The sequence below is a fragment of the Conger conger genome, chromosome 16 (assembly GCF_963514075.1).
Source record: "Conger conger chromosome 16, fConCon1.1, whole genome shotgun sequence".
In the NCBI taxonomy this organism is placed as follows: Eukaryota; Metazoa; Chordata; class Actinopteri; order Anguilliformes; family Congridae; genus Conger; species Conger conger.
In genome coordinates this window covers 23592846-23608303 of record NC_083775.1, presented here as the reverse complement: position 1 = coordinate 23608303, position 15458 = coordinate 23592846, and the positions used below count along the sequence as shown (strand labels likewise).

The 15458-nt window shown below is 44.4% G+C and overlaps 1 protein-coding gene across 2 annotated transcripts in view; it reads right to left on the bottom strand.

Annotated features, from left to right (window-relative positions):
• LOC133114282 (protein kinase C beta type) overlaps window positions 1-15458 on the bottom strand; it is a 93659-nt gene that overhangs the window by 16382 nt on the left and 61819 nt on the right. For both annotated transcript variants that reach the window (XM_061223524.1, XM_061223523.1), the window contains exons 10-16: window positions 12067-12240; window positions 10205-10296; window positions 8632-8694; window positions 7850-7988; window positions 7313-7393; window positions 5413-5520; window positions 2066-2206 (exon numbers count right to left, since the gene is read on the bottom strand). In XM_061223524.1, coding sequence (XP_061079508.1) covers window positions 2066-2206; window positions 5413-5520; window positions 7313-7393; window positions 7850-7988; window positions 8632-8694; window positions 10205-10296; window positions 12067-12240 — 798 coding nt within the window. The remainder of the gene's footprint in view (window positions 1-2065; window positions 2207-5412; window positions 5521-7312; window positions 7394-7849; window positions 7989-8631; window positions 8695-10204; window positions 10297-12066; window positions 12241-15458) is intronic.

Here is a 15458-nt window from a genome sequence, read left to right as displayed (position 1 = left end):
CTCACAGCGTGCCACCTTCTAGAAGGTGCTTTTACCCTCACACCTCACGGCCGGTCGCTCGCAGCACCGGAATTGTTCCGTCTGTCCCGTTTCTTCTCCCTTTAGCGCTGATTTCTCCCAGCAGGGGGGAGATCCTACATCAGGGGCTGAACGATGAGGAGGTGATTCTGGGTGATTGTTCGTGGACATGTGATCACGTCTCCCTCACTGTGGCAGACCGCTCGGCTGACCTCCGGGTGACCTTGAGGAAGCGAGGCCTGGTGCTAGACCCACACCAGAGGCCATTAACACCACTATTAACCCCCCAGAGCAGCTTTCACACTGGACACGTTTTATGACGAATGGATTCGCAGCGGTCCAGAAATAGTTCCATTTAATTAGGCAGGACAAATACACATTTTGGGAACCATTTCCTGTGCTGCTCAATCATTACATTATGGTGAAACTAGCAAAATTAAGCACTGAAACACAAGAACTGACTGTCGTGGTGCTAAATTCCAGTTCTGTGCTTTGGCCTTCAAAGCTCGGAACCATAGTGAGAATCAGACAAAAAATGGCAAATTTCGATGCTAAGATATGGATATAGGAGTACTGAACCTTACTAGTTGTTCTTTTGCTACTATAAAGGGTCAGTCATACTTAAGTATACTTAAGCTAGACTTTTGGTTGTGCAACGGACGGTTCAAAAACTTTTTATATAGCCCTAGCTTCCCCATCCCTCTTACACAGGAGCTGAGGCTAAACTGCATAACACTAACCTTCCTTTCTCAATAATGAGCGGGGTTTTGAGTTTGTTTGACAAGATAGAGGGAAACAAGCGCACGCGCGCGCACGCACACACACACACACACAGCTGCTGATTTTCTTCATATTATTTTGATGGACGAGCAGCCTCTCAACCAGAGCGGTTCAGCCTCCGCGGCGAATCAGGCGAACGGTCAAGCGAATCCGCTTTGAGCGGCGGTAATGGCGGCGGTGGGGCTCTTGGCGTCTGACAGTTGAGAGCGGCCGCTGAGGATTCACCCGCAGACAGTGCGGCGGCGCTTCCTCCTGCCCGCACCCCGCTAACAAGCCAATTCCACCTCTGCACAGTCTCCACAAATCCAACCTGCTCGGCAACAGCCCCCGCCCCCACGGACCTGCTGTCAAACTAAATGCCAATCAGCAGCCGCAGGATAACTCGGATCAAAGGGGAGGCAGGGAGGTTTAGGCTGATAAAAGCCTCAAACACGCGTGTCATCATTAAGAGGCCTGTCAAGTAGTGGGAATCCTCATCAGCCTTCAGTTTATTATTTTTATTTTACAAAGCAGAGTCTAATCCGTTTAATTAATCTACGCCATATCAAGAATTTTAAGTAGAACAGTTCAATATTTTAAGAGATATCATGTCCCTGATATCTGAGGAAAATAATTATTCCCTTGTACCTGACAAGTACATGTACAAGTCAGAACTGTCAAAGCTGCTGAAACTAATCAACAGCTCTCAGAGCATAATGTTCTGTAAACTGGCATGCTTGTTAAACCTGCACCAAACCAAGATGGCTTACAATAGTAAGTTCTCCGCTCTCCCCACTTGGGTCTTGATTTCTTTCACTGAAACCACAGATAAGACAGGCTGCAGGCTCTGTGCCTGTGGTCAGTCCACTCATTAGAGCCCATTCCCTGGGACTCTTCTCAATACTGAACCCTCTCCTGTCTTGGCTCTGCTGCCAGGCTCTGTCTGAAGGCCAGGGGACAGAGCTTCAGTGGGGACTCCAGGTTGCTTCCTCCAGGCGAGGACATGGCCCAGAGTGCACCTGTGTGGACTGAGCTCAAACAGAGCCAGGCGATGAACAGTACCTACCTATGAGGAGTCCAGGGTGGCTGCACTGTGCTGGGAGGGGGGGTTTGGTCAGCTGGCTGGGCATTTAGAAAAAGGGCATGACCAGGGTGTGGAGCTTCTAAAGGGGGTACAGTGATGGGCCGGGCATATCAAAGGGGATTGATTATGGGGCGGAGGTTCTGGTCAGGGGTAACAGAGGGGCTGGTCTAGGGGCCGCGGGCAGGGGCAGGGTGCTGCACTTACTGCTTTCGGTTTGAATGGCGGCTGGACCTCCTTGTTCTCCAGCTTCTCCCAGTCCATGTAGCGGAAGAAGCCGTGCTCCTTAATGTCCCGTTCCCCCTCTGGCCCGCAGCCCAGCCTCTTGGCAGGATGCTTGGTCATCAGCTGCAGGGGCAGAGAGGGCAGAGGTCAAAGGCCAGCGCTGCAGAATGACCTTCAGTAAACCAATTCAGTCAATTTACGTGGAGTGCGCAATTATTTCGGATAACTTGTAATGTGACGAAGGCACACTGGTCAGTCTTAACTTACATTGCCAGTTATACAATGCCTTTGGTAGACCGTGATATAGCATCCAGTTCTGGAAACAGGATATAGCTCTGGGGAAAGTTCAAAGAAGGGCAACTAAATTGGTTCCTGCAATTCAAAAGTTATGAGGGAAGATACTGTACTTCTTGTCATAATGTGCTCATATGTTCTCTTCTGTTCTTATAAAAGTGTGAATCAATCCCGTAACTCAACCTCCACCCATGTGCAAATAGCGACTTTCTAAAAGCAGGCAGATCTGAGTTACACCATTCATTTTTATTTTCATGGTAAACGGCACAAAGAATGACAATAACAAATACAATAACTAATTGAAAGAAGATCCTTTAATTTAAGAGGACCTCTCCCCTATGCCCAAAAACAGAAAAAGAAGCGGTGGGTACAGTACTGTACTGCCCTTCTGTGGCTGGGGACTCACTGTCGCGTGTGCTGTGAACAGTTCCACTCAGGACAGGCTGAGCTGAACTTTGTTTCCTCTCTCTGGGTACCTCAGTGAACATAAAAAATTGATAACAAAAGGAATCTTCAGAGGTCTCTGCATGTTTTTCGAGGGGGCGGCCTGAGACAGAGGCCAAAGACGGTAACCCCCTTGGCCCATCACTCCAATTAAACAAACATACAGTAGACGCAAAAGAGACAGACCAAAGCACAGCTGACCAATGTGACAAGGCACCTAGAGCACTTCCAGAAAAGCTGTCATTGCTTGACCACTAAGTACTGATCACTGATCGTGATCCCCAAACAGCTTACTCTCATGGTTAAGGACCCATCGAAAATGGCCAGCCAGTCAGAACAATATATATATTTTTTAAAGGCAAGAGGGATCATGCAAAAAAAATAAAGATTAAAATATTAAACATGATGGTTCTGGAGGTTTGAGAATGAGTGCGGATGCCTGCTGCATTGTTTTTTTGGGGCGTGGTGGAATTTTCCGGAACAAGACGCTTCATTTCAAGCCTGACTGAGGACGCTTCTGCCAAAGAGGCTCTCTCACTGGTGCTCAGAAAAGTTATTATAGCTACAACCGAGCTGATGTTGTAATTATGATCCCATGGCCCCGCGCCTTCCCAGCAGCCCTTCCTGTGCACCCCAGAGATGAGGGCACCGAGGGGGTGGACCTGCTCCTCGTCTATCCACCATAACGCAACATAATAAATGATAGGGCACAAAAAATAAAATAACATTATTCCAAAATACACCCATGTGGCACAATTATATATTTAATGCATGCCCAAGTATAATACAGTGGGCCCCACAATTATTGCTGTCCCTGACTGGAAATGCACAAAAAAGTCAACAAACTCAAAATAAAGATGAGTGAAAAATACTGTACCTCATGTTTCAATGGAACCAACCAAAATCATACATTCATTTAATTAATAAAAAAAGATTTCTCCAAAATTAAGGTTTCCTCATTTTTGGCACCCTTGGTTTAGTACTTTGTGCATCCTCTTCCAGGCAAGTTTGCAACCATTCCATATGCTGTATTATTACCCCTACAGTGCTTTTACCTCATTTTTAAGTAAAACAGGAAGTGATGGAAAGGAACAATATAGTTCCTTTAGACTGAGAATAACAAAAAGCAAAGTTTTATTGACAATTTCACTTTGATTTTATTTACAATAATTGTTATATTGAAATAATTTTGACACTTAAAATGATCACTTAAAACGTTTTCCAATGTTTGAATATAACCTATAGATTATTATCAACATTGTTAATTATATGCAGCATTTTTTCTTAATTTTTATTAAGGGTACCAATAATTCAGGAGCCCACTGTATGCAAGCATGTATGTGTGTGTAAGTGTGAACATGTACAGTATGTGTGTGTACAGCACAGGTGTGTGTACAGTATGTGTGTGTGTGTATGTGTGTGCCTGAATACATTCCTCTGCAAGTTATAGGGGGATTTTATGAATGAAACCTGATGAATGCATGCTCATGTCACCAACACTTTCCCAACAAAACCTGCCACCTTCCCATGCTACTGGGACAGCAAGGCTGCATGGATTCATCTGAGGGAGGTTGCGGGTCAGCTGTATTTACCCAGCCCATGAAAATCAGCTGGGAAAAGCATGCTGATGGGCAATTGTTCTGCTACACCAGTGCTTCATTGACCATTCCTCCCCATTAAGAAAACAAAGTTAAATACTGCTGGGGCTCGAGCTCCACAGCTCTGCTAATCAGGAACAAACGCAAACTCACACAACACAATTAAACACAATCTAAAGACTCCAACTGGTGAAACAAGAATCTATGAAATATGGAAACAAATTACAGCAAATGACAACAGGAAACTAACACAACTTTAGAATGCATAAATGATTATAATGCACTGTATTTATATAGCGTCTTGTGTCTCCCAATGAGTGTTCTCATCAATCACCCCCAATGTGTAGCCTCCCCACCTCGGTGATGCACAGGAGCCAATTTTCACCAGAGAGCTCAGGAAAATTATCGAGCCAATTAATCCGGGGGATGACTAGCTAGGTGGTAGCTTGTGGGAAACCGGTTTTGGAATTTGGCCAGGACACCAGGGACCCCCCTCCTCTTTACAGTAATTGCCATGGTGGGATCTAAAGTGACCCCAGTCTGCTTGGAGCACTGCTAGATTATTGTTCAGGGGTCAAGTCGGGGGAAATGTTTTTTGGCTAATGCCTTTTTAAAAGTCCCTCTGCTAAATGTCCTCTCTGAAGCATCAAGTGACAACCCGTTTGAAAATGGCTCAGTGCAAAAATATTACAAACCAAACTGTGCAGTTAAATTTGGATGTAGCGATCCACATGACCATGATACTTATGGATTGAGCAGTTTGGTCCATCAGCAGTGGGGTTAGAATGAACTTCATACAGAATGAACACTAGGACCAGTTCTCTTCTATTTAACTTGGAGGTCCCATTGATATACGTACCAGATACAAAGAGAGAGACAACAGCAGCAAGAAAATCGACAGTACATCACACCTGAAGATGCCTGAACATACAACACAGGGCTGAATGTAAGGCCTGCAGCTGCAGGTGCAGAGGGAGATGTTGGAGTGCTTACCCCCTTGCAGATGGCCACGGCCTCCTTGGACATGGACTTGGGGTAGGACACGTGGTGCTCCATGATGGACTGGAACAGCTCGTCCTCGTCCTCTCCATCAAACGGGGGCTGGAGAGCGACAAGTGATCCTTCGTCACTTCACAGACCATGGGAAATCTTTTCACTATGAATTATGATCTGACTGTCTTTCATTTGGCCTTTTGACATGAGCTCTTCATGATGCATCTTTTTCAAAGTGCTTGTTCGATTTGTTCTCTGCCTGCATTTTACATAAATGCATCGTTTTATTATTTTGTTCACGGAAAGTCAACTGGAACCTGTGCTTCACAAATAAAGTTTATCATTAATGTTTACTTATTGTTATCGACAGACAAAATGTAAATTTGCAGAGCTTGTAGACATAGGTTCTATCGGCAGAAAGGACAGGAGGGCGAGCAGAAGTACAGAAATCAGCCACCTGATTTCGGGGGAAGGGGGTGGCAGACTCAGCACTTTTAAGCACCTGATTCAGCCGAGCAGTGCAGCGACTGAACTTACAGTAGCTTCTGTTCTCAGACCTGAACGCCATATCAGTTGGAAAAACTGCTGAAGCATATCTCTCCTAGACAGCATTTAAGCAATTGCACAGTAATACAAATTTCCACAAAAAAAACTTGAGTCATATACTGTGGCTTCAGAAACTATTCAGACCCCTTCACTTTTTGCACACTTCATTGTGTTGTAGATTTCATTTTAAATGGAAATAGCCATGTTTGCCCATCAATCTATACTCAGTAACCCAGAATGACAAAGTGAAAACATGTTTTTAGCAAATGTATTAAAAATCTAAAACTGAGATGTGTCTAGAACTTGACTGGAGTCCACCTGGAGCAAACTGAATTGACTGGCTTAGAAAGGCACACACGTGTATATAAGGTCCCACAATTCACACTGCATGCCAGGACAAATAAAAAAATGTTTTTGCAATTGCAGTGCTAAGCGGTACAGTATGTTTAACCGTTCTGTTTTTTTTTTTGTTTTTTTACCAAAATAGTGAAGGTCAATTACAATATGACTCTTGAATTCAGTTCTTTGACTTTTCCCATGCTGATGGATGACAAAGGGATTTTGCATTTTTATACTCTAGTGAAGTAGGAAGTGATAGAAAGGCACGACAGTAGTTGAGACTGAGATTAACTAAATTCAGTAATACAGTATTGCCAATTTAAATTTATTTGATTATATTTACAATATTTGTTAGGGGTACCAATAATTTTGACACGTATGGTTTTCAGAAAAAAATAGTTTCATAACAAACATTGAAACATGAGAGTTTTGAAATGAAGTTTTTAGTTGAAAGATAATATAGATTATTATGTGTTATTATATGCAGCCTTTCTTAATTTTTATCAAGCATGCCAATAACTCTGGGATATTCCCACAGCTCTAGGTACAACAACAGCAAGAAAATGAGGAAACACTTTAGCTTTGGAGTTTTCTGTTAAAAAGAAAATGCACTCTTTTTAAACGATCATAAACATTGTGAGCCATTTGTTCTGTAAGAGATTTATGGCCTTCAGAGATAAGGAGTTAATAACGTCCAGAATCCCCAAAGCAGGGCCCCAATTTGCCAAGGTTTCACCCACGGTATTTACAGAGCGCAGAAACGCCTGTGCGCTCCAGATTTATTTATAAATAATACAAAGCTGCAAAGCCATGAAACGGCCCTGTCAATCTCTGGAGAGACACAGTCTTTAATTACAATAGAACTGACCTTGAGAGGGGAACTGTTTTCACCCGGAGGACTTCCCAAAAGCGAGCTAATAAAAGCCAGTTTAAAGGCGGAACCGCTACCTCTCCCAGGTTTATGGTTTCGGGGGGCTGGCTGGAACGTTTGTCTCGGCCGCACGGAGACCCTTACCTGCCCCGCCAGCATCTCGTACAGAAGCACGCCAAACGCCCACCAGTCCACCGACTTGCCATACGGCTGGTAGGCGATGATCTGAAAGACAGGGACGGGAATCCATTGGACAGCTGGATTCGCTCGGCAGAGACAGGAGGTACTGCGGTTGGTGACAAAGTACTGGGCAGATCAAACCCAAACGGTGTTGTGTGTTATTTTAGACGCACTGTGGCTGCGGTTTAATAATACAGCGCACGGTGCACACAGGCTGAAGCATGGTGACTCCACAGCGCTCGACACTGTGCTCCTTTAAAATGTTAATGAGAACGGAGGCGTCCCCTTTCCTTAACACCGAGTCTCCGGAGAGTGAGTAGTGTATGTGCAGGCTAACACAGCTACACGCACACACACATTGAATGCACTTGTGTACACACATACTGTACACATACACACATTCACAAACACATTGCATATACACATACATGCATACACAAAACACACTGTACATGAACATTTGCACAATGCACAAGTTCGCTTGTGCACACACACACTCACCTCGGGGGCAATGTAATCAGGTGTGCCACAGAAGGTCTTTGTGGTCACTCCTTCCAGCATATTCTCTTTGCACATGCCGAAGTCGGTGATCTTGATGTGACCCTCGCAGTCCAGCATCACGTTATCGAGCTTCAGGTCCCTGTTACCGGGAGATGCACACTGAAACAGTCTGCTCCCACACATCACCTTCCAGCCTCACATGGCAACAACAACAACCTTCCTGACCCATATTCAATTAATATTCTTACAGCATTACATTTTTCCAAATACATTCATTACTCGACCTTAAATTAACAAAAACACTTTTTTTCCCCATCTTCGTGCTCAGCTTATTGACAAACTACGAATGACTAACTACAAAACCACTAACGAGATAGTAGTTTTGTTTTTGACTGATTGTGGAAAGATGGACAAAATGAGATCTTTGGAGGAAGTTGACCTGTACTGGAAGGCCCTCCTTTGTTACCCTCAGTCGGTGGAGGGTGTTGAGTAAGACGCAGTTTCCGAATTTGCAGATGATACTCACATATGACTGGCAGATTGGCAATGTACAGAATCATTATCATGTATAAATAACCCCAGCAGAGCAGGGATTCCCAATCTGCTGTGGAGCGTAAGTCATACATTACATAGTTAACTCACCTTGGCTGATGATTTTAAGATGACAAAAGAAAATGGCAAACTCTACTGCTCTCCAGGGCCAGGCTGGAGACTCTACCAAAGATAACAAATTCTTAGAAACACTCAACGGGAAAAGAAAAAAGAAAAAAAGAAACACTCACCGATAAATGATCCCTTTCAAGTGCAGAAAGAACAGGCCAATGGCAATCTCTGCCGAGTAGAACCTGCCAATAGTAAAGCCACATGTTACATATTTGGAGTGCTCTCCTCCAAACAGCACGCCTCCATCGTCACATCACAGGCTTGTTACACACACACACACGCACACGCACACGCACACACCTCCGTGAAGCTCAGACTTGGCGCTAGCCCTGAGCTGCAGTCACACCCATCAGCTCTAATGAGATGCAGTGAAACCCTCTCCAACAGAGTGTACAAGTAAAAATAATCTCCTTATGTAACGCGCTTTACATCCACAACTCACCTAAGATGCTTATTTAAATACACCAGTTACATTACAGAACACCTCATCTATAGCATGCATTACCATAGGTTTCCTCTGTTCTGTATTGTATATTTGCTTTACTTTCATTAATTGTATATTCATACAGTAGCTTTCGTGGATACTAAATTCTGATTGGCCAATGAGTGGTCTTTATGTTTCACACAGTCAGAATGCATGTGTTTTGTAGGTAACTAGCTCTAACATTAACTAGGTGACATGGGAAAAAAACTCAAGTGAAATTAAAACATATGTGGTTGCAACTACAATTATTAAAAGCTGTCATTTTTTAAACTACATTTGTACCTAGAAATGGACTATGCGCAATAAATTACATTTAATTCTTGTGGCAGATAATTAATTTGGCATGTAGCCTTGATATAAATGGAAGAAGTTTCATCAGAGCTTTTTTGAAAAAAAACCAACTCCCTCGATGCGCATTGTAACCCTTACATAACTGGCAGTTTTAAGGATTAATGACGGATACAGATATAAAAATGTGTAAAAGTCACAGAAGACGTGTGAAGTGGAGGAGTGTTTCCACGGCAGCACGGCAAAAGAAAGAAGGCAATGTTTGTAAGTTTGCAGTGTCGTTCCAGTGAAAAGGCTGGCCCAACTCAACCCACTGGAGCCTGCCTCTTGAGAAAAGAAACAGGAAATTCAGAAGTCATTTCCTGTTAACAGAAGTTCCATAAAAGGTGTGCCGCTCAGATTGGGCAATAGATACCTGCTTACACACACATGCAGAAACACAAACACACCATCCCTACCCACACACCAAGACTGTGTCCCAAACAGCCTCCCAACTACTGCGTCCTCAATATGTACTGTCTACTAAAGATACTGCTTACTAGTCTGCGGTGTTCCTGAATGCAGACTGAGGAGCAAAAAAAAGTTCAAAAAAAAAAAAAAGCTCAATCTAGTACATTACCAGGGTTTCGCTGTGTGTATTCACAAGCAGATTTTTCAGGAAGTAAACCACACTTTTTCAGGTCTCACAAAGAGGAAGAGGCGGCACCATCTTTGGGTCCAATCACAGTCCAATAGGTCATAGAGGAAGAGGCGGGGCTTTTCATTACAATGGTGGGTGTCTTACGTCACTTCGGCCATACCGTTGGAAAATAGCATGGGGGATACGTTGCCCAGTTTGCGGTATGTTTAGTGAACACTAAATATTTTCAGGACACAGTAGTTTCGGGAACACCCACACTACCCCGGAGTTTGATACTCACACTGCGTGCGGCTCCTTGAACTTCCCCACCTGCTGGATCTGGTACATCAGATCCCCGCCGTTGATGTACTCCATCACAAAATACAGCCGGTCCTGCAGGAACAGGGAGGAGAAGCCCTGCTCATGGTCCAGCCTGAGGCAGATCGGTATCTGCACATTTCAGCCCACCAAACACATCTGGGTTTCATTCTCACATTATATTGCACCCCCCCTCCTCCTTTTTTTGAGAAAGAATAAAAAATGACTGAAGATTAAAGAGGGGTCGACATTGGCTCAGGAGGTAAGAGCAGTCAGAGGGGTTGCCGGTTCGATCCCACCCTGGGTGTGTCGAAGTGTCCCTGAGCCAGACTCCTAACACCCAAATGCTCCTGATGAGCTGGTTGGTGCCTTGCATTTGCCGTTTACGAAAGTGAATCAATTCCCTGTAACACAGCTATAATAGTACTAACCAATCACAGGGCAGCAGCTTCAGCCATTCCAGTCATTTTAAACAGTTTCTCCTGGTGGAGTTTCTCCACCAGAAACGATTTCCATTGAAAATCAGGCAATGCTAATGACCCTTATGCATAATGTCATCTTACAAATGTAATGCTATTACGCAACCCCCCACCCCACTGTGTTACACCAACTCTTCATCCCCAAACCCCCACTCCCTTTCTGAAAACCCAGCAATAATATTTCAGCAGAAAATTATTACAGCTAATTCAAAGGGGTTTTACTTTGCGTGTTAATTGCCTTTCTTACCACCCAACCCCACCCCCTCCAAACCAAACTGATCATTATTATTTTTGTCTTTTTTCCTTTGGAATTTGAATTTCTGTTTTCGTCGGAACACTAATCCAGGGGAACTTCAGTGGGAAGGGGATTACACTTCCTGAGGATCCTGAAGACAGAAGCATTTTAGAGGAAACCACCCATGATCCTCAGCATTCTACTGCTGCTATGATCTTCTGCACAGCATTTCCCAGAATCCCTCTCTTCACAGCAGGTTATACCAGTTGAAAGAGCAATCTACACACAACTGTCAGATTTTCAGACAACAACTATAAAATACCTGTCCTTGGATAACTCACACACTGTTGACTCATGTTTATGGTAAAGGTCTGAAGGCAGGAAAATAGCAGGAAGAGGAAAAGGGAGTTTGAGGCAACTATTTTTGGCCTCATATACCAAAATGCAAGATGTGGCTTCCAGCAGATTTAGCATGGTGGGTAGCGTGATGGTCCCTCTCTCTTGCTCTCTCTCTCTCTATATATATATATATATATATATATATACACACACACACACACACACACACACACACACAATACATCCACGGGATTTGGGGAAATGCAATCTTAATTCATCTTGTTCTTTAATTTTGTTCATTACTTATAATTTCAGTAATGTCTTCTGTCGAACAAAAAGGAAAAATTGGTCGTTTGTCCAAATATAAGTCTTAATGGGACATCCGGCTTATGCTTCCTACTGCAAATAATCCAACCTCCTCGCTTTCTTGATTTGGCGCCAGATAGAACCATATCTAATGCTGCTACATCCATGATGGGCAGGCCTTTCACCATGGTCTGAAAGCAGGTGAGAAGATGAGGGTGGTTTGAGGTGTGCATTTGGGGTGGAATGGGGTTGGGCAGACAGGGAGGGTTAGGGTGGGATAGGGAGGGGTTGGGCAGACAGGGAGTTTTAGGGCAGGCCTCCCACTGTGGTCTAGAAGCAGGTAAGAAGGTGAGGGTGGTGTGAGGTGTGTATTTGGGGTGGAATGGGGTTGGCCAGGGAGGGATGGATAGGGTGGGATAGGGAGGGGTTGGGCAGAGAGGGAGGGGTTGGGCAGGGAGGGAGGGTTAGGGCGGGGCTCAGCCTCACCATGGTCTGGAAGCAGGAGTGCAGCTGGGTGAGGAAGGGCGGTTTGCCTGACAGAGCTAGCACCCTCTTCTCCACCATGGTGCACTCCACATCATCGTCCTGGATCACCACATCCTTCTTCAGGATCTTTATGGCGTACAGCTCCTCCACTCCTTTACGCTCTGCCAGCAGCACCTGAGGCAGGGAGAAGGGAAGTCAATACCTTTCCAACAGGAAATGACATCCGCACTCACACTCCAGCACTGAAGCGGCCGTAATTTAAATGGCATGCAGTGAGATACTGAAACTGAAAGCCAAGTCTAACAGGAGGCTGTCTTTTCCTCACCCAACACCCGTTCATCAGGGTCAAATACTTCTCGGCACAGACTAATGTGTTTCTGTATCTGGGACAGACAGAACCGTAATAGAGTCAGCAGTCTGAACATCTCAGCCTGCTTAGCTGGAGAGAGGGTGTGGGCTCAACAACAACCTGCAACATCTGAGTAATCAAAATGGAGATCACCGAGCATCTGCCGAACAACAGGCAGATTCGGTTCGTCTCAGAAACGGAACAATAGTCTCAGCTTCATTGTGAACAAACTGCAAACAGGCTAACGTTTCATTACAAGTGTCGTTATCGCAGTTGTTGAAATGTTAGTCTGGTCTGCAGGCTGTTCACAATGAAGTTGAATGTCTGCAAACTCCAGACTGATTCCAGTAAGCAGTGGGACTGCAGGGCTTTTTGTGGAATCCCTGTGTGTGAGAGAGGATGAAACTGAGGAACTAAGTGGGGAAGGGAGAGGGGAGATATGACACCGATGGAGAGCAGTCAATCAACTCTGAAGGACGTAATCATAACCGAAAACAATCCGTCAAAACACCTGTCACCGCTGTCCTTCGCTAATTCTCCAAAAATATAAACGAAATAAAAACCAAACATTACAGTTAAAGGTTCCTTCCTTGAAAATGCTATGACATTTTTGTGATATTCCAAGAATAAGCAGTTGCATTTCGCTTACTGGAAAAGTGTAAGAGAGATTAATTAACCAATTCATTTTTGGCCAAAGAGAAATTCTGCCCTGCTTAAGTTACCATTACCTACAGAAGCTCCACCAGGCAAAATAAATTATTTCCGCTACCACATTAATATGTATGTTATTTAAATCAGCAGGAACAATTTGCTTGTGTCTTATTGTTGCTTGGAAAAGCATGGCAGAACTTTGAGGCTCCTCGTTTAAATAGAGAAGGACGATGTTTTAGTTTGTGAGGGCGGCCATCTGTTCGTCAAAGGGAAAGGATGGCAGGAACCCTAATCACTCTCCGATTCTGCACAGTCAGGACACAGCATTATTCCTTATGCGGCAATGCAGCATGTTTCCGATATGTCAGGAAAAGCACTGCCGATCAGGAGGGACAAATGACAGCTGGATATGAACTGGATTCCTCATCCAGATCCACAGATACTGGCCAAAATAACCCAAATACAGTACAGGTAACGCGAATCTTTTGCATTTAAGTTGCGTTTAAACCAGAGTTTGGTGCCAACTCTATTTCAATTCAGAAACTTTAAGGACTTTACATTCAGGTAATAATATATGTATGGCTATTTTTTCCTTCATTAATGAATTCAATTTCTATTAATTCTCTGAACTGTCCCCAAACTCATATAATTTAAATAGATAATTTGCACTGAATACTGTAAATGTTAAGCAGTAATGTAGTGTTCAAAAAACTTTGTGAATAAATGGACAGTCACAGTGAGGACACTGGATGTTAAACTGGCCTTTACTGACCTTGGTTTAACCCCAAAAACTCTTTCCAGTTTCCAGTTTCCACATTTTATTAAATAACCTTGCAATCATTTTGTATAGAAAACTGCATATTAATCGTATATTGGACTGTAATATCAATTCTAATGTGGTCACATTTCTAAACCAATCAAAGGCTTTAGTGTGGACTAGCCAAAAGGACACAAGAATCACTGCTCCAGGAATATAATGTAAATCAGAGGATACCAAAACACTAGTTTAGACCTGAAAGGGTTAACTTCTCATCCCAGAGAGAGTGTCTTGGTCACTGCGTTTGCATTCTGCTCAGTCTAGAGGGAACACTGCCCCCTACTGGTCTACCTCAAGCACTCCAGCAGCAGCTGAGCGGGACGGCTGCAGGCTAGAATGGTATTCAGGGCTACTGCCACGACATCAGCTGAAAAGACGTCACACTACACATGTTTCATAACAGTGATTACGGGTACGCTGGGATCGGGCCAGTTTCATCACCACCGCGCTCCTCTCTCCATGAGAGGCACCGCTGCAGGGGAAGACTCACGGCCAGCGGCCAGTGTAAAGGCAGAACTGCCCGGGGTGCGTCTGGAGCAGGGCTCCCACAGTAACCTTCACTGGCAGCAAAGCAACAGCTCGAGAATAAACCCGCATTTTCACCGGAGAGAAAGGAACGGACATTTTCAAAGTGACCCTTCACGAGGGGTTTATGTGCAACAGCATGAAACAGAGAGCTGTAATCACACCCTTCTGTGGCACACAGCGGTTATTAGTGTATATGTGCATTTTCCCATAATCATACATTTTGTATTTTTTATTTCTTTTTTTTGCAGGGGGGGGGGGGGTCACTTCGGGGGAGGGGGGGGTGGCAGGGTTACATTCTTTGGGATAAACCGCATACTTTGACGATATCCAGTATATACACAATGATATATTAGTCTGTACACTCTGCTGTGGATATGATCATTTGTAGCACCTCCACACCCCCTCTGAGATTTTGAAGCACACTTTGCAAAGACTACTGTCCTGGCATCACCATGGTTACACGGAGTGATGGGGATCGGTCTGATGACCGATCACTGACCTGGGATCAGTGAAGGCTGTGAGAACAAGGTGTGACATCACAATGCAGAGTCAGATCACTGCGTGATGTCAGATCACTGCGTGATGTCGCAATGCCTTTCAAGGTCACTCGAAGCCGTGGAGCCCTGCCACCTAGACAACACGGTTGGTGCAGGGAGGGTTAAAAAAACTAAATAAATAAAAAATTTAAAAAGCCCAAACGTGTTGGTAATTGTCACAAAGACAGTGTCAGGCAGGACACTGGTAAACAGGCCTAATAAAGGTCTGCCGGTTTGCATCAACATAACGGTGTTATTTTAAACTCCCGTTGCTATGGAAACCGCGTGCTCCCAGATCCTTGCCTGTCAAAACCGGTACATGCATTCTCTCTGCCTCTTAGAATCCCTCGCCCACTGTCCTCTACAGCTATCCCTTCTCTCTCTCTCTCTCTCAAGCTCTTCCCTTTCTTCCCTACCTTTCTTGCCCCCTCCATTCCTCCCCTCTATCCCTTTCTACCCGTTCTTCCTTCTTCACTACCTTTCTCGTCGCTCCTCTTTTCTCCCCTCCCAT